We start from the raw sequence: 20,770 nt of genomic DNA on the forward strand, positions 1-20,770 counted from the left end.
ACACTTTTCAGGATGTGATATAAATAAAATGAAACATAAAACATTAAGGTCATGAATGTCAATGGTTATTGCTGATTACAGCTGGAGATGAAAACAAATAACCCAAAAAATATCACTGCAGTCCAACAAATCTGTCCATACTGCAAACCCACAGAAATGTTGAATGGCCTTTTATCACAGACAGAAACACAAACATCATTTAAGAGCTGAGATCTCCATCTGGCCCTTTAAATCACGTCAAAGGGTTCAATAGAGAAAGTGCATCTTTGGAAATGTCTCTTAACAGGGAACGCTTCAGTTATTTGATGAAGAATATGAGACGAGTCAGTAAACTAAAGGTCCAAACCGGAGTGACTCCAGATTCACTTAAACTATGAGAAGTAAAAGCTTAACGCAACATGAAGATGATTGAAGAAAAAATAACAACAACAGCGTTTGACTTCATCTTGTGCTTTAGACGTCTACATGAAGATGCAGATTTGTTGGATAAGATATTGGGACAGTTCGAAGGCAACAGAGGAATAACAATAATAACATACAAACAAACACACACGTGAGGTTTTACTGACTGCTCAAAGGCACACTTTAACTAGTCTCTCAAACAATATCTGACCATTTAACAAACTGAAGGCAACTAATACAAAGAGTAAGTTAACATTATTTATATACAGAAAATCATAGAAAAAAAGGAAAAAGAACAACTTTATCTTAATTAACTACATTATCAAAAGGCAAATAATCGGTATATTGCAACTCTCTCCACTAAACTATCATACGACATCACTTCCTGTCAGCAGTCACCTGATTGGCTGACCTAAGGATCAGGTCACACTGACGTGTCAGCGGGTATAAGACGGGCGTCTCTGTAAAGGGAAGACCTCGTGTCAATCTGTAGAGAGGATCACCAACGGCACACATTCACTTTCTTTTTATAATATCAAGCTTTGATTGAACTGAATCACTTTCATTTGAACAATTCAAATCAAATTTACTTCTGAAATCAAACACAAAAGAAACAAGAAGACCTATGTGAGGAAAGATTCAGCTGCTTTTTATCCATACAATGACAGTGAATGGGATTCAAACAGACATAAAGGTGCGGTTTCATCCAAATCTTTTGATCATAAGATCCGAATCGAACCATGACAACACCTTTATACGTGTTTAAGTGAAGCGTCTCTGATTCTGATCATGTTCAATTGTGTTCAATGAAGAGCAATCCTTCAGTAAGTAAAAATAAACCAGAGGAATATTCCCTCACGGGTCAGACTGAGATGATTCATGAGACTGGCAGCTGTCCCGTGAGTCAGTATTTGGCAGTGTATGAATGAGATTGGGTTACATTTGGATTGATTCATTGATGTGCCACTAATTTGTGTACCACCCAAAATCTCTCTCTCTCTATCTCTTACAGAAGATGGTGGATGTGATCAATCTGACTCCAGCCAGCGAGGAAACAGTTGCATATTCATTTGCTTTAGTTTCTTTTCCTCTCAATGAAATCATGGCTTACAGATCATTTTCTCTCACATGTCTATAAAGTGCTTTTAGAGACGCCCGAGCCGAGCCGACAGAAAGAGTTTCCCAGCCGAACAGAAGAAAATCTCTCAACCGCTGCTCTAAACATCAATGATTGTGAATTTATCTCACACAGAGCTCAAGAAAACCTAAGGCAGAATGGAAAAGAGCTCGGTTTAAAAAACTAAACTAAACTAGTTCTACTAAACTAGAACTTTTCTTAAAGCCTCTTTGACTAGTTGTTTGACTAGTTTAGATGACTTTAGTTTTGATCTCTAGAACTCTCAGCTGATTTAAGACTTGTTCTGTCGAGCCGTGAAGCACAGGTTTAATAGATCCGTCTTCATCGACGGCTTTGTGTGGTTAAGGGCAACTGGTCAACGTGCACACGCACACACACACACGCACACACAGACACACACACACACACACACACACACACACACACACACACACACACACACACACACACACACACACACACACACACACACACACACACACACACACACACACACACACACACACACACACACACACACACACGCACGCACACACACACGCACGCACACACACACACACACGCACACACACTTCAGTCCAATGTCTTTCTGTCTTGTGATTTGTGGACTGCTCAAAGCCTCAAATTCTTATATTAAAATAGTGCAATTTTAGACATTTATATAAATAACTCTAAAATGGTGATTTTTACGTTTGTCTTTTCTGCCTTTGATATACATGTATATACTGTATATATTTATATAGTAGCCTATATACACGCACATACATTAATGCATAGACCAGCGTGTGACACACACACACACACATAAACACATACAGCACAGTTTAAATAAGCACATGTGGATGACATTAAAACATCTAAAGGAAGATATCCAAACTCTCCACAGTCACTCATGATGAAAAAAAAAATGGCACTGACGATGAATAACATGGAAATATTTAGAGTAAATGTTTAACCTTTGACTTTCATCAGCAAGGTTTTAGTTGAAAAGGAAAAAGTGGGCAAGATTTGGAAGAGAACGAGCAGCCATTTTAAGTCTTTCATGCTTTTCCTCCACAAACACCAGAGCTTCATACTGACCGACGTCACTTATCTCAATGCTGATATCAGACCTGCTGTGCTTTGTGTTTTTCTTTGTCGCGGGTGTTTTTGCTGTCTGTGCGGATGAGTCGGGGCGGGGTCGGCTGCAGTACACCCCGAACCAGTCCCGCATCGGGTCTGGCGGTCTGCGGTAATGATGTCGGGTGATAGTAGTGCCCTATTACTTCACTGTAAGCGGGCGGTGCGCCCTCCATTCTGCCAGCGCTGATGCCCGCGTTGACGCTCGGCGGGCACAGAGACGAGTCTGTAAGCGGACTGTCAAATACGGTGCGATTGGGAGGAGCTCGGACCGACTCCCTGTTGAGCTCCAGCTGCTGCTCCGGGTCTCTGAGCTGAAGCGTGCATTGACCCTGGTAGGGCGGCGGCTCTTCTCCATCTGACAGCGAGATGGTCGGGGGAAGATCGATGATGGAGTGGGGCAGGTAAGGGTAAGTGGGCTGAAAGCGGGGCAGACGTTGACGCTGGAGGTAAGGAGGGGCGCGGTCGGGCGGTCGAGGTGTATACACCTGCTGGAGAGACAGAAACAAGAGGAGTGAAACTCTGATGACTGCACACAAAGGGTGACCTCATGATAAAGACTGATTGATTGATTGACATTTACCTCACCAGAAGATCCTGTACCATCAGATGACCACAAACTGACGTCCTGTAAAAGAGAAAATCACTCGGTCAAGATTATAAGTGAGAAACATTCCTAAAAAACACACCAGAGCTGTATGGTGCGGACACAAATATTTGAATGTATATGTTGGTTATAGTATTGTGAGGTAGTTAGTGATGTAACCAGACATTTAACATCCTATCAAACTATGAGGAACTGGGAACACAATGACTGATGTCATCATATAAGAAAAAAAATCAATCTGACCTGACGCTGTGTTTCCATTAGAAGTAGATTTTTACTGCTTTATTCTGTTATTTAACTTTGTGTTTAGCTTTTTTATTGACACTGCAAGGAACAATTTTGTGTGAATAAAACATAACTGCATCGGGTCGATACCACTTTATTTTTGATGTTAATGTGAGCACCGCCATCTTTCAGCTCTTTTGTGTAAAACGTCCGGTGAGCCACTAAATCTAATGGTTCTCTTATTGCCAGTTTATTTATTCTGCTATTATATATTATTACAAAAATGTGTCATAAATGACAAACTGCTTATTAGTTAAATATTTATAAAGGTTCTTAACTCTTTCCCAGCCATTGATCAGTTTTTCCAGCAATCCATATTTCCACTATTATCCACCAGGTGGCGCTCTTACCCAACTTATAAAACACTGAAGTATCCCCTTAGGTCAAACAGTTCAAACTCTGTGTATGTTTTGATCATCTCTCTGAATCTGATCTCTATCAAAAGTCAAAATTTGGTATTTTTGAAGAAACCTATCCATATTTTAAATGTGATAAAAGAGAACAAAGAGATGTTCTGTTCATTTGAAAGCAGAGGTTTTGTTCTTTCATCTGATATATTGTATGTTTTTTATATTTAAAGAAGAACGTTTTCTGGAAGGCATTACATTTTTGTAAAAATCATAAAAAATGCTGGCAAGGAAAGAGTTCATCTGTTTTTGCGTACTTTTGTTAAGTTTCAGATAAAAAAGCTAATAATTTTAAAATAAGCAAATAATGTCATAAGCTCATGTCTCCATCTAGGGCATAAGCGACGATGTAAACATATTTTCATAAAACAAAAGCAATACTGAATACAAATAATAGTTTAATATGTTTATTATGGTTTGTTCAAATAACTCACAATGTATTGAACGATAAAGATGCTGATGACTGTCGGACCGCGTCATAAGCTTGATGTGTCGCCATAAAAACTAGCACAAGTCAGATAAAATTGGCGTTTAAAAAAAACCCTTACACCAGGGGACAGTTGTGACATTTAAAAGCATCGCCTGAAAATGTTAAAAATATGAAGTCTTGGTATTTTCAGATACAAACACTCGACTGACTCACTGTACAGATGCTGCTATACCTCTCTGCTTTTATAGTTGCGCATCAAAGACCCGTCAACTTTAAGAAACAACACAAAATGATTGAATATATCTTAATATGATGTATCAGGACACTTCTTCATTTCATCCTCACACTGGATAACATGGCGGGTGTAGTAAATATTTATCATAATTTACATAATAGTACATAATAGTTGTTTTAATTATGTGTGATGAGTGCTACTGCTACCACTCGGCCGGCTATTAAAAAAGGGAAATATGTCACATTACTCCTAAGGTGGACACAGAAATGTCTGATGTTGAAAGTCAAGAGTGACTGCAGTTTTACTAATGAGCTGAACAACAACAACCAGCAGGTGTCAGAATTTCTTCAGTAAGATCAGAGAGCTGTGGATTAAAACTCTCATTCACTGATGCTCAATAACAGGAAATCACTGAATGTCCTAAAAATTCTTTTATCACAAGATAAACACAGACACAAACACATGCAAAACAAATAAAGACACGCACACACACACACACACACACACACACACACACACACACACACACACACACACACACACACACACACGCACACACACACACACACACACACACACACACATCCCAGCATGAGTCATGAGTCTGATAATGTGACCCAAACTAAAATTAGAGCAACGACTCCACTGTGATTTGACACCTGCTGTCAGACGACCATTAGAGAGAGAGAGAGAGAGAGAGAGAGAGAGAGAGAGAGAGAGAGAGAGAGTGTGTGTGTGTGTGTGTGTGTGTGTGTGTGTGTGTGTGTCTCTTACCGATGTTAGGGGTAGGTGATGTTGTCTCGCTCGTCCGTGACGGGAGATAAGAGATTGTGTTGAGAGTCTGTAGTGATTTAACAGACATGTGATGACCACCACCATCATCATCATCACCACAACAATCACCAGAATCTGAACAAACTCCAGCTGAGCTGCACAAATAAAAAACACACAAAATCACACACACATATCGGCACATATATGCAAATGTCTTCATGTCAAACATTGCTTGAGAGGCTGTGAACACAACTAATTAACACTATTTTGGGGTCCTGAGAATGCAAACTTAACTTAAGTATTAACTTCTTTTCCCACCAGCCTTTCTTTAAAATGTTGCCCACCAGCATTATTTGTGATTTACACAAAAGTTTCACAAAATGTTTATAAAATATAGAATATAGAATAAATAAACCAACTAAATCAGTATCCCTCGATTACCTTTAGTGGCTTACCAGACATTTTATACAAAAGAGCTCAAAGATGGCAGCGCCCACATTTACATCAAAAAGTAAAATGTTCTTCTTTAAATATATAATCATACAACATATAAATTTCATCCTATCTTCACTTGTTCTCTTTTTATAATCTCTTAAATAGGGGTAGGTTTCTTGAAAAAAATTCAGATAAATGCATCTGATCTTTTATTAGAGATCAGATTCAGATTGATGATAAAAAATGAGTTTTCTATGTTCTTAAATTAGTTTTTTATATGTTGGGTAAGAGCGCCACCTAGTGGATAATAGCAGAAATATAGATTACCGTAAAAACTAGTCAGGGAAGCATCATTGGAAGGGAAGGGTTTTCTCTTAATTTCCATCAGTGGTGGGGAAAGTGCATGTTTTTGATGTGCCTGGCACATTTTTGAACAACGCAACGGAAAAACCTTTTAGTTTTAACTAACTATGGCTGTGCAAATTATCATTTTGATTTTTTTTTTAAATATTTGATTTAAACAATAACAAAAACAAGAGGTAAAACAATTAGTGTGCAATTATAAATTGTGTGCTTTTGGACCAATGTGTTTGCATTGCATGTCTAAAGGCACCACTGCTCTGTTGATTTTACCAATCATTGTTTTGATTTTGCCAATCGCAGTTATGATTTTACCAATCGCGGTTATGATTTTACCAATCGCGGATATGATTTTACCAATCATGATTACGAGTTTTTACGAACCCTGATTATGATTTTCCTCATAATTGAGCAGGCCTAAAACTAACAAATGTTTGTTTCTAAATAGAAATCACTTTACAAATCTTTAAAGAACAAACCCTTAAACAAAACACAGAGATTTATTAAGAAACAACAGAGTGAATGACAGCAAACTCTTGACTCATAATCAGATTCACACTGATTCATGTAGACAGAGTCTCATCTAAGTTTCAAATAACCATACCTTTAGCTACACTAGATACCTCACAAACACACAGATATTATAAACTTAAACAATAGCAGAATGAAAGTTTGTGTTTAAGATGCAGAAAACTGAGCTCACATCATCCAAAACAATGAGCAAAAACAAGACGACAACCACAGGATGATATGAAGAGATAAAGCTTCAATGGTTAGCTCATAACAGCGTATAACAAACCCTAAGCAATATCAAATAAAGTCCATCTCTGAAACAAAATCACTTACATCTGCACAGCGTCTGCGCACACGGCTGCGAGCCGTCGCCTGCATGAAGCTGCATGTTGCCAAATTCAACCCTCGACTCGATCCTCTCACGTCCAGAGTCAAACTAATAACACAAGAAGACCAAATTCCCACAGCTGAGCTGACCCACACCCACAGACCCCAAATGAAAAAGTGGGCAGATGGGTAACAGGGGGAGGAGCGGAGCGGCCCACGGGTCTAGACTGAATTGTCTGAGAGACTCAGTTTTGCATATGAAAACAAAAAGATGTCGAGACAGCTGACGGGTGCGGATGTGAAATATGCCACAGCCATGGTGCCAGACACGGATACCATGGTATAAACTCATAATACTTGATTGTTCTTTGTCTGAAGAGACCATAATAATAAACACAGCAGATCTACAGAGAGAGAGAGAAAACTCAATCACAGCTAACATATACTAAACTACAACCCATCATCTTTGACATTCATGCTAAACAATAAAAAAAGAATCATTTATTTTTAAAAGATTTTACAACATCTCTCATTCTAATCTACTTTGATGATGAGTGACATAATATTTATTTTCTCCAGGATCTCAATATTTCTGATCATGATCTCTTCTGCTACTTTATGACAGATGATGAACAAACTTTGTATCTTATGATGTACCATAGTATAACACGCACGCATGCACACATCCACACGCACGCATCCACGCACACGCACACACACTCTTATTCTCACAGGCTGTGTGAGAGAGAATGAGGTCACAGAGGGTCACAATTTGCTTGCAAATTTTCATGGGAATGACGAAGCAGAGAGTCGGACAAAGAGAGAAAGAGAGAGAGAGAGAGAGAGAGAGAGAGGGAGAGGGAGACAGAAAGGGAGAGAGAGAGACCTGTTTCCCATTGACTTATGAGCGCTCGAGTCGACAGGGAAACCAGACTGTGGGAAACTTTCTGTGTGTCTCTGTGATCTACTAAGCAAATGTTTCTGTTAAAGAAGAATGAAGACTGTGTGTGTTTATGCGTGTGTGTGCGTGTGTTTGTGTGTTTATGCGTGTGTGTGTGTATTATGAAGATTCTGACTCCCACACAAAGTTTTATAGTTGGTGGCACCAGGACATAATTTGGTAGGACCAGGGTCATGGGCAGTGGAGGCTGCTGACTTCTCTTCCGAGCAGCGCAAATTCAATATACAGTAATGTACAAAAGTCTTAGGCCATCACCACCAGACTTGTTTTCCATATTTATTTTTCATTCTATTTTTTTAAGATACAAACAGAAAATACCGGAAATCTGCAAAAAAATAATTTAAAAAAATTTCAGGACTAAATGTCTTCTTTAGGCATCATCGTCTCTTGGCACTAAACACATCTTGAGCATTTTTGATCAAAATGAAGTAAAAAACTAATTTCTTTAAAATGAGAAATTAGGATTTAATTTTATTTAGGTTTAATCCTGCAGTTTTCTGCTACTGGTCAAGTGGAGTTTACCCTAAAACTTGACACATCAGTTTACATTTTTATGCAGAAAAGGGTGCGTACGTGTTCTTGCATTTAATTGTATCTGCAGCAATGAGCCTAATACATTGAGCGCGTGTGGTGTCATTTGTTTATGCTGGACTTGAACTTCTTGCTTTAAGCAATATGATGAGCTGCCTCACTAGTGTGTCCTGCAGCATCTGTCTGCGTCGAGAGATGACCAAACAAATCCTCACAACTATTCTCACTTCACACAGCCACACCTGCTGGAAGGACCCGACCCTGTCCAGATAAAATGAAATCACTTGCCTAACAAAACATAAATTAATAAATAAAAAATATGGTCTCAAAATAAAATGTGAGCACTTGGTCCCAGTCTATAGCTCTGTGGAGGTTTAGCTCAGGTTTCTCTGTGTATGTTTGGATAATCAGACTCTTCTGTTTAGTGGGTCGGGAGCAATCTGTTTGAACATGTTGTGTGTGTTTGTGTGAGGACGCTCAGACATGCCTATACAGAAAACACAGTAAATAATGCAAACTGTGTTTTAAACAGAGAGAGACCAAACCAGAATTCAGACACTTAAGCACAAACAGTGTTGAGCTGAACTAATACTAGACAAAGATCAAACTATAATAGATTTAAAACAAGCAACATAGGAAAACATTAATAAGAAGAAGAAAGTAAATGAATCTTTCCTCTGTGTTTAAATGACAATGTTAGGAAATGAATGAGGAAGAGCTCACATTCCTCTAAACTTACACTATCTTACAGGTAGTGTTTGTGTTTTTGGGGCAGATGCCAGGTGCACCTTCCTAACCCGAGGGTAAAATCACATTCCTCTCTTTACTGGGAGTCAACATCGATCACATCTATATTATGTTCCTATTCACTGTGGTTCTTATTGAAATATTGGCAGATTGTTTGGCTTGTTTTAGGCACAAATTCACTTAAATTGTATATATTTGGGGTAAAAACTAGACTTATTTTCTTAGGTCATTTAGTTTTTTAAGAAAATACATCTTGATTAAATTTTTTTTTAGATATTTGTTGAATATTGCAGTTTGTGTGTGTGTGTGTGTGTGTGTGTGTGTGTGTGTGTGTGTGTGTGTGTGTGTGTGTGTATGTGTGTTGTCTTGTGTCACACCCACTATTTCCATGTCACATGACCACAACCGCCTGACAGCAGACACAACAACACACAACAGAACAAACTCTTCCCAGATCTCAGTACACAAGACTAAATCAAACAAAGGTCATTTGAGCTGAGTACGCTATTAAGTGTAGATGGGATGTGTGTTCAGGGAAACTGAAAGGGAAATAATCATGTGACTGAAAATGATAAAAGTACAGACAGTGTTCATGAAAATAAAACAAATAAAAACATCCAAGCTCTAGAGAGGGAGAGAGAAAGAGATAGATAGATAGATAGATAGATAGATAGATAGATAGATCTCTCTCACACACACACACACACACACACACACACACAAACACACGCGCGCGCACACGCACACGCACAGAGTTCATTCACAGTGAAGCTCCGCCCCTGTGAGTCTCAACCCTGACCTCTGACCTCAGGGTCACAGACACCCCTCACCCAAACTCCCTAGCAGCTGTAGTGTCTCATATTTAAAACACTGATTTACATACATCTGAATTAAACTAAGACAATAATTACAACTTTGACTAATGTCTGTGTCTGTGTGTGTCTGTGTCTGTGTGTGTCTGTGTGCGTGTGCGTGTGTGTGTGTGTGTGTGTGTGTGTGTGCGTGTCTGTCTCTCTGTAAACAAACAGATTAACACAACTGACAATCAATCACACCAACCAACATGAGTGAAATAAAGATCAAGAATATACAACACAACACAACACAACACAACACAACACAACACATCACTTAACACAGACACACACAGCTGAACTCACATAACACAAGACAACACATAATATACATAATGATCAGAAGAGGTGTGTGTATGTTTGTGTGTGTGTGTGTGTGTGTCTATCTGTCTATGTGTGTATCTATGTGTGTGCTCTTTTGCAGCTGGTCTAGACATTCGTACAAAGGTCAGTTCATCACTGAAAAAAGAAACAAACACTGATGGCTGTCCTACACAACACACACACAAACACAAACACACACACACACACACACACACACACACACACACACACACACACCGTGACGTCATGTCCACATTTTAGCATCTCTGTGTGTGCTCTTAAGAGAAATATCCCCTTGACTCTCTTGACTCTCATGATCTTAAAATCTTCACCTTACATGTGCATGGATTGAGACGCAATACAGAGATGATTCTTTCTCACATTCATCTGATCTCAATTTGATCTAAACAGACCTGCAGAACTTCTTGTAGAGAGCAGCATGTTCATAAAACAGCATGTGTAAGGTGGACAGAATGACAGACAGATCAAGATATTCATTTTTTAAACAAAAATGACAAAACCAGACCCGACAGGAGCGTTAAAGCAGGTCTGGGATCTTCTGTAAGTGGATCCTGATCCAAAGCACCCATGGCAGAATCACAGCCTGGATGAATGAAGATATCATACGTGTCAGGACAAGCGCAGAGAGAGTCAGAGATCTCCATGACTGAATCGTTAGACGAATGACGTCACAGGACAGAGACAAAACATCGTGAGTGAGAGAGACGAGTCAAACCCGACTGGCCATACAATTAGCAGCGCGTCCGCACCACAGCGAGCTATTATAAGACACAAGGAACTACTGCTGACCTATGAAGATCAAAACATTTATTAAAGATCCATACATCACTCAAACACCAGAAAATCAAGACCTCATAAGAGAACACAGCATACAGGTCTGAAATGACATGAAGGTGAATAATAAAGACACAATGTGAATTTCTTTAAACATACAGCTGTGGATCAAACATCATTGTTTACGAATAGGATCGGGTCTTATTTCTGAGTAACGTTCCCAACAAGCAGCTGTTTCCTCTTCCTCTTCCGTTTCTTTCCTGAGTGCTGATCAACACAGATGTTTCTGCAGCAGAACACTGAGGAACGTCATACAGGGATCAACCAAATAGAAACACAGCGAAGGTCAGGATTTACTCCTGCTACTTCCAGTAAGTGTTAGAATATAACCGCTTAACAATAACGTGAGCAGCCTGGTCTTGAACATTGTTTAGTTTTGTCACGCAGCTAAAGATGTGTTTTTTTCAGTTATGAACATATATGAACCCTTAAGTGTAATTTATAGTCGTGCGTAGGTTCGACGGCGTAGGTTATGCGTAGCCTGGTGCACACCTCGACAAAATTGTAATACACCCGTTCTAAGCGGACCGCAAGTGCTGTGATTGGTCCAGTAGAACCCCTAATATCAGAGAAAAAAAATCTGCGTTGCATTTCTTCAAAGGCATTTCCGCTTGCAACAGTAAGAACAAAGATGGGCCAAGTTGAGGAGCAGTTAAACTCAAACTGCAACAAAAGTCACTGTTTATTTACCTCCACCACTGACATTACTGATCAAGCTGCTGCTTCTTTGGCTGTTGCACTGCTATTGTGGGTTACATGCGTGGATAGTGCTTACTACTGTGGTCTGCATGTGTAATTGCACGTCGATGCGGACGATGCAGAAGTATACATGAAAACTGACACGGTGAGGCTATGCTGTAAGACCTCATAACTATAATGAGTCCTTAAGGTGGCACAGGAATGATTTGATAACTACACTGAACATCTCCACCAGAGTTCAAAACATCTCCACCAGAGTCCAAAACATCTCCACCAGAGTCCAAAACATCTCCACCAGAGTCCAAAACATCTCCACCAGAGTCCAAAACATCTCCACCAGAGTCCAAAACATCTCCACCAGAGTCCAAAACATCTCCACCAGAGTCCAAAACATCTCCACCCGAGTCCAAAACATCTGCACCCGAGTCCAAAACATCTGCACCCGAGTCCAAAACATCTCCACCCGAGTCCAAAACATCTCCACCCGAGTTCAAAACATCTCCACCCGAGTTCAAAACATCTCCACCCGAGTCCAAAACATCTCCACCCGAGTCCAAAACATCTCCACCTGAGTCCAAAACATCTCCACCTGAGTCCAAATAATCTCCACCTCAGTTTAAAACATCTCCACCTGAGTCCAAATAATGTCCACCTCAGTTCAAAACATCTCCACCAGAGTTCAAAACATCTCCACCAGAGTTCAAAACATCTCCACCAGAGTCCAAAACATCTCCACCAGAGTCCAAAACATCTCCACCAGAGTCCAAAACATCTCCACCCGAGTCCAAAACATCTGCACCCGAGTCCAAAACATCTCCACCCGAGTCCAAAACATCTCCACCCGAGTTCAAAACATCTCCACCCGAGTTCAAAACATCTCCACCCGAGTCCAAAACATCTCCACCTGAGTCCAAAACATCTCCACCTGAGTCCAAAACATCTCCACCTGAGTCCAAAACATCTCCACCTGAGTCCAAATAATCTCCACCTCAGTTTAAAACATCTCCACCTGAGTCCAAATAATGTCCACCTCAGTTCAAAACATCTCCACCAGAGTTCAAAACATCTCCACCAGAGTTCAAAACATCTCCACCAGAGTTCAAAACATCTCCACCAGAGTTCAAAACATCTCCACCAGAGTTCAAAACATCTCCACCAGAGTAGGGCTGTGACGGTTAGGATATTTTCTCACCGCGGTGAAGCATAAAAAAAATCATGCGGTTATGCGGTTAACCGCACAACAGTAACCCCCAAAGCCCAAAAGCACAACCCCCCACCCCCGCAAAGCATCGGAAACGTCTTCTTATTTATTATTAAAACAACAAATTATATTAGCAATAACAACATAAAATAATATTTATTTCCATAGGTATAATATGTAAGGGATAATGTAGAGGCAGCCGGTAGTTATTGGGAAATAAGCCCCGACAGTGTGATCAGGACCCGACGCGAAGCGGAGGGTCTTGTATCACACTGAAGGGGCTTATTTCCCAATAACTACCGGCTGCCTCTACATTATCCCGCTTATTACACGGCTACTTGCCACATAAGAAAAAAAACTGGACATGAATATGAATTTTAAACATTTTATTGGCATATTTGTTTTAAATTAACATTTTTATCCTTCCGCGAAACTTTTCACAGATGCATAAAATGATCGTAATACCTTATTAAGATCCTCTGCTTCATACTTGTCTGTCTCCATTTTTTTCTCTTTAACCAGTCTTTGAGAAGTTTTAATCCCCATTCTGTATTTTTTTGTGTGTTGGCTTCGTAGCTGTCATGCTCTATTTCGTCAAGTTCAGTCTCAGTAAGCTGTCTGTGTCTTGTCGTGGTTGTCCAGTGTTTGTCACAAGATGGCGCCAAACAGACAGTAATCTTTATTGATCTTTATTGGCGCGGAGCGATTTTACTCGTGCAAGTAGTCCGGCTATGCGTTATTAAGTTGGAGCGGTTATTATTTGAAAAGAACGAACCTGCAAATGTCTCAACTGACCAATCAGAATCAAGCATTCCAGAGAGCCGTGTAATAAATATATATAGCAATACATATATATATTTTTATATATAATATATATAATAATTATATAATTTTTTGTCATCGTTTATAACCCATTTTGTACAATACATTTCATACAATAGCAACCTGAAAAAAACTAGAAAGAACATGCCGAGCTTAACATTGTTTCTTGTAAGCAAAACCTTGATTCCAATTTCTTTAGACATTTTTAGAGTGTTTTTCGGGTAACACTCCGTGGATATAACGCACTCCTCCAAACGCAACGGGTTGAACGTTAAATAATTTATTGCACAATAAAATGGGTTACAAACAATGACAAAAACTGTTCCATAATTCATATTAAACTCAAAAGAAACGAAAAAAAAAATACTATTTCATGTTACTATAGTTAATATGTTTAATTATAATTTTTCAAAGCAGATACGAAACGAAATAACGTATTGCATCATCCCGTAAATAACTGCGCAAAACTTATGGATACTCCAATCAATGCTTTAAATTACTGCTGTCCATTTACATAATCAAGGAGATAATAAAACTTTTTTGATCCCGAGCTGGAGAAATTAGTTTACAGCATTAACGGGTCACGCGGTCAGTAAGCCCTCACCTGCCTGACTGATGTCACTATGGTACTTTGCTCCTCTCGCAAAAGTCTTGGAGATTTCCAACTGTCGTTGCTGGGCTGAAGTTTTATGCTTTACTAAAGTTATGTGTGGTGCTCCCAAGTCCGACAAACGCCACATGATAGTTAATCATCACAAGATGTGATTTTAGATAGTGGCATTTCCTCGCTACGATAGTCAGACATATAGGTCTACAGCCGACCGCGCTAGCCTTCATAACTATAGTTGGCATGTTTGACCATTATAGTTTTAAATAATTATGCTATTATTATCAGTACCAACGCGCATTTCGTGCTGCCCGGTGACCTTCTTGCACCTGAATAATGTAATGCGCGTGGCTGTGAGATTTCCTTGCACTTGAGATTTTGTTATTCGCGCAGTGAGTGAGTTGGTACAGTTCCATGGCATGCAATAAATATCAGAGCACCTGGGCATGACGCGCTTAAATTAATGGCTTCATTTTAAAGAAGATTGCGCCCGTGACAGTAGGCTATTGTGTGTATTTAAGTACTGAAACTAAGTAATTAAATAACAATTATAAGACATGCGCACATAATAAACCCCTATACATGTTTAATGCACCGTCCCTCCCCCTTGTGCGGAAAGCAGTTTTTTCTCTAGAACCCTTGAACACAGGATGGAAGACAGTAAATTATGATTAACAATGACTTTTGTGTATAGTTCATATCATACACCATATGACTTCTGTAACTTTCACCAGCAAAATAAAGAAAATATAAAAAAGTGCGGTGATGACAATGATGAACTCAGCACCGCGGTTGGCATCTCATTACTGCGGTGATGCGGTGACGCGGTTATCGTCACAGCCCTACACCAGAGTTCAAAACATCTCCACCAGAGTTCAAAACATCTCCACCAGAGTTCAAAACATCTCCACCTGAGTCCAAAACATCTCCACCAGAGTTCAAAACATCTCCACCAGAGTTCAAAACATCTCCACCAGAGTCCAAAACATCTCCACCTGAGTCCAAAACATCTCCACCTGAGTCCAAAACATCTCCACCTGAGTCCAAACCATCTCCACCTGAGTCCAAATAATCTCCACCTCAGTTTAAAACATCTCCACCTGAGTCCACATCATCTCCACCTAAGTTCAAAACATCTCCACCTGAGTTCAAAACATCGCCACCAGAGTTCAAAACATCTCCACCAGAGTTCAAAACATCTCCACCAGAGTTCAAAACATCTCCACCAGAGTTCAAAACATCTCCACCTGAGTCCAAAACATCTCCACCTGAGTCCAAAACATCTCCACCTGAGTCCAAACCATCTCCACCTGAGTCCAAATAATCTCCACCTCAGTTTAAAACATCTCCACCTGAGTCCACATCATCTCCACCTAAGTTCAAAACATCTCCACCTGAGTTCAAAACATCGCCACCAGAGTTCAAAACATCGCCACCAGAGTTCAAAACATCGTCACCTGAGTCCAAAACATCTCCAATTGAGTCCAAAACACCTCCACCTGAGTCCAAAACATCTCCACCAGAGTTCAAAACATCGTCACCTGAGTCCAAAACATCTCCACCTGAATCCAAATCATCACCATCCGAGTCCAAAACATCTCCACCAAGCCGTTTGAGAGAGTAACAGCCCTAGGCTTCAGACGTCTGTGTAAATGATCAGCTGATGTGATTTACAGAGACGCTTACTCACTGAGAGTCATCTGCAACAGCCAGGAAATGAGCTTTGCTTTCATAAAACCCATCATATGGTGGTGGTGGTGGTGTGTGTGTGTGTGTGGGGGGGGGGGGGGGGGTTGTGTCTGTTATGAGAACACTCATTTCTCACATATAATTCATTGATTCTCGCTAACCACCCCCCAGCTCTTCTGGAAATGGGGTTGTGTTTTGAGATCATTACAGAGAGCTGGAAAAGCGATCAGTTTGAAACAAACACTAATGAAAACAGCTCAAGACGGTTTAGGTCAAAATCTTTTCTATTTACTGGAATTAAACTGTGAATTATAACCATGTGGACGACACTTAAACAAGCTGTCTAACAAGTTCTGTAGACACAAGCGTGACTGCAATCTGTCTAGACAAAAGCCTTTGAGAAAGAGAGAGAGAGAGAGAGAGAGAGAGAGAGAGAGAGAGAGAGAGAGAGAGAGAGAGAGAGAGAGAGAGAGAGAGAGAGAGGAGAGAGAGAGAGAGAGAGGAAGAAGAGAGAGAGAGAGAGAGAGAGAGGAAGAAGAGAGAGGAGAGAGAGAGAGAGACGAGAGAGAGAGAGAGAGAGACCTTAGCAAAAAGAATTAGATATTATAAAAACAGGGAGATGAACATGTGGGTTATCATCTTGTCTTCTACAGACTCATATCATCTTCAGATTTTTCTTTATTAAATCCTCACAGAAAACTGTCTGAATGAATTAATGAATGAATGTGTTAGGACAAATCTGTCTGAACAATAAGTTAGTCTATTGGGTTTGAGATCAGACACACCATCAGTTACCCCAGACACGTGACAACCAGCTCCACCCGAGGGTAACAAAATTTTAAACATGATTTAATATTTAATGTCTGATATTAATCCACATCACCAGGTCATTAACAGGCAACCTGATTCAAAGCAACAACAATCGAATACATCAAACAGACTATAATACAATAAATCATTTATGAATTTATGGCAAATTAAAGTTTTGATGATCTGTCATAGCTGAAAAAATCATGAGACTTTATCTGCTAATAAAAAACTCTTATGAATGTTAAACCAATGAAACTATTTCATATCATTTCATTAAGGGCTGTCAAAAAATTTACTGCACAAACAAAATAAAAGTTTGTGTTTGCATAATATACTTGAGTGTGTACTGTGTGTTATAATTATGTATATACAAATACACACATCCATATAAGAAAAATTATTGATAGATAGATAGATAGATAGATAGATAGATAGATAGATAGATAGATAGATAGATAGATAGATAGATAGATAGATAGATAGATAGATAGATAGATAGATAGATAGATAGATAGATAGATAGATAGATAGATAGATAGATAGATAGATAGATAGATATTTTTAAAACACATAGTGCACACAAATGTATTATGCAAAACTTTTATTTTGGAAGCTTTTAATCTTTTGACAGCCCTAATTTCATTACTATAGCATAAATACATAATTAAACTGGAATTAAAGGTACTGTTGTGAACAGATCTTACACTAATCAAACTAGTTACCACAGAAACAGCAAAAACCGAGCGTCGGATAGACATTAAAGACGACTGAAGTTTGAAAAGCAAACCGAATGAATCAGCTGTAGTTTCCTCAGAGTCGTGTTCGAGTTTTGATTCGAATCAGTGAAGTGCGTCAAAGAAACGGAGCCAAACAGAAATGAACAGAAGATAAGAAGATAAACGTTACGTTACTTACTGATGGCCATACTCTGGAATGAAGCGGACCGTTTGCAGTTACAGGTACACGACACATTGGTGTGAGTGTCGGTGGTTCCGTTCATCAGACCCATGAAGCCGAACATTTAAAACGATCTCACGGGTTGCCTGACGAGGCTCGTGCTCGCTTCAGCGCGCGCTGGTGATTAAAAACATGGACGCGGGTTTCGTTCTTTCCCTTTAGTGTTACCGGCGGCGATTATGAAGGGCTGTCGTCTAGCCGACTTCCCCCTCACTCCGTCCCGCTGTCTGTACTCCAGTGTTCCCGGCGATATTCCCAGCCGTGTCGTCTGTCTGCTGCGCGGACCTCATTCAAGTCCAAGTTGGCTGGGAATCTGTGGTGGGCGGGGTCTCGAAGCAGACAGTCTGACGTCACTGCCAGACTTGGCCTTTCGCATAGTTCAAAGCCAATCAAATCAAACGGTGATAAAACGCTTTTCAATATCGATCAGTTTATCTGTTTAAATTAAAATAAACTATTCATAAACAACAACAACAACAGGATCACATGTTAGAATAGTTTAGACCAAAGAATTGTAATGCCTTCATGCCATTTTATCTGTCTTATCTGGAATATAAAACTATATGTTTGAAAAGATTTGATTGTATTGTAAGATATAAATGCACACGAGTCAGTGTTCATGTACTCACACATTACTGCGTCTTGGTTCAACTGAGGTCTGGACACGCAGAGATGAAACGCCTCCATCTGGACAAAAGCAAAAAGTGCATCCTTATTTATACATTTCCTTCTGATGATAAACATGGCTCAGCTCATTTGATTTTAGATTAGATCTGATGTAAGAAGTTTTATAAAGGAATGCATTAAAACCTTACCTAATGTATTAGGCTGTGTGATAATAATCTTGAATGTATTAGTGTGTGGCACATCATGAGCTCATGTCTGTCTGTGACGTAAGCAGTTGTCTAGCACATTACAACACATTCAGAATGTCTCCAGTCTTAATCCATCCATCTTTCTCCTTAATCTCTTTCTTCTCTCTATTGTTTTATGGACTGATAGACACACACATGTGTTTGGCACACACTCTACACTGTAGCTTTCTTTTTTCCTCTGCTGGTGTGTCTTATGATAGTTTTTTGATGGGTTTCATTGATTTTATTATTGATTATACACTGATACTTTATGTTACACTGAAATGATAGTTTCCAGTGGTATATTCTCACAGAGCACTGAATATAACACTGATTACTGCATTAAAAGTTAACAACACTTTATTTAAGGTCATAGTGACATTTAATTGAGTTTTTATTAAGATAATCAGTTTATTTTATAAAAGAGTCCAGCTGCAGTTTCGCCACAATAAACAAAGAGTGTACGTCATCTCAGATAAGAGTACTTTTGAAGTCAAGTGTATAAAGAAAGGAGTCAGATGCTGGAAGGTCAGATGGTCTTTGTGCCCCTCTTTAAGGAGTTTTTGATTGGCTCGAGTAAATAAAGTCATTTTTGTTTGACACTATGCACATTTTTTCCTGAGTTTTTGCCACTACAGTCTCATTTCTAGACTTACTGATGCTGAGATAGACACAGAAAGACATGGAGACAGAAGATGTATTGTTTGTCTCGATCAGGCAGGATAATGAAAATTGAAAACATTGAGTCAAATCACAGTATATCTACAGTATAGTCAGTATAGTATAACAGCCATAACTGTTTGATGTTGTTCATGCTATATAAGTTTAACAATAAGAATTTCATCTGTTTTGGCAAATGACAGCATGTTGACTACACATCACTTCCTTTTTTCTGCCTCTCATTTCCTCCTACAACAATCCTACTGCAACTTTTTATCTTGATGAGCAACAGAATATGAGAACATTTACTCAATGCATTCACCCCACTGTCTGAAGTGTACATTAATTCATCTATAATGGTCTCTAATAACTTAAGAAATGTTTATTTGGCCTAATACACTGGTTCTAATGAAGCTTTATCTCTTTCAAAAGAAGTGTGATAATGTTATAATCTGAGACCTTTAGAAATGTTTGATGACTCATATGGTCAGACACTCACATGATGTTATAAAGCAAATGTTTGTTGGGCAACATGTGGTCATGTCACTGTGGTCACTGTTTTTCAAAATGGGATTTATCTGGAAATTAAACAATACACTAGAAGAAGTGTGTCTTTTGTGTCTAAGATTTCTGGCTAAAAAGTTATAAATAAGTTACATAACTGTTAACTGCTCAAACAAGTTAAATATAACATCAGTAATATGAGGATACAGTTTTTGAAATGTTATTTTTTGCATATGTGGAGCCCAAACAGCAAGAATAATGATGATGTAATCTTAACATAATCAAAACTGATAGAGAACATCACAAATATGAGCCAGAAGATCTAGTGAGAAGTGCGGAGCACACACACACACACACACACACACACACACACACACACACACACACACACACACACACACACACACACACACACACACACACACACACACACACGCGCACACACACACACGCGCACACACACACACGCGCGCACACACACACACACACACACACACACACACACACACGCGCACACACACACGCGCACACACACACGCGCACACACACACACACGCACAGACAAATTAAGAATGCATCAGAGTTCAGGAAAAACATGGTCTAGACTGCAGGAGGAGAAAAGATGGATTTAATGGGTGTCTGACTCCATGATCTGTGGGGGAA

The 20,770-nt window shown here is 39.4% G+C and overlaps 1 protein-coding gene across 3 annotated transcripts; it reads right to left on the reverse strand.

Annotated features, from left to right (window-relative positions):
- Positions 1–1,030: 1,030 nt before the first annotated feature.
- LOC135757785 (protein TMEPAI-like) lies at positions 1,031–18,434 on the reverse strand. Of its 3 annotated transcripts, none has more exons than XM_065272500.2 (4): positions 18,048–18,434; positions 5,398–5,552; positions 3,243–3,287; positions 1,031–3,147 (listed from the first exon to the last, which is right to left on the reverse strand). In XM_065272500.2, exons 1-4 carry the CDS (start codon positions 18,151–18,153, stop codon positions 2,647–2,649), a joined length of 807 nt encoding a protein of 268 aa, XP_065128572.1. In that variant the 5' UTR covers positions 18,154–18,434; the 3' UTR covers positions 1,031–2,646. The 3 variants fall into 3 exon arrangements, with proteins under 3 accessions (XP_065128572.1, XP_065128571.1, XP_065128573.1); XM_065272499.2 differs by having other exon boundaries at positions 1,031–3,150; positions 18,048–18,423; XM_065272501.2 differs by lacking the exon at positions 18,048–18,434 and adding an exon at positions 7,039–7,159 and having other exon boundaries at positions 1,031–3,150.
- Positions 18,435–20,770: the final 2,336 nt, after the last annotated feature.

Source organism: Paramisgurnus dabryanus, chromosome 7, assembly GCF_030506205.2.
Source record: "Paramisgurnus dabryanus chromosome 7, PD_genome_1.1, whole genome shotgun sequence".
Classification (NCBI taxonomy): Eukaryota; Metazoa; Chordata; class Actinopteri; order Cypriniformes; family Cobitidae; genus Paramisgurnus; species Paramisgurnus dabryanus.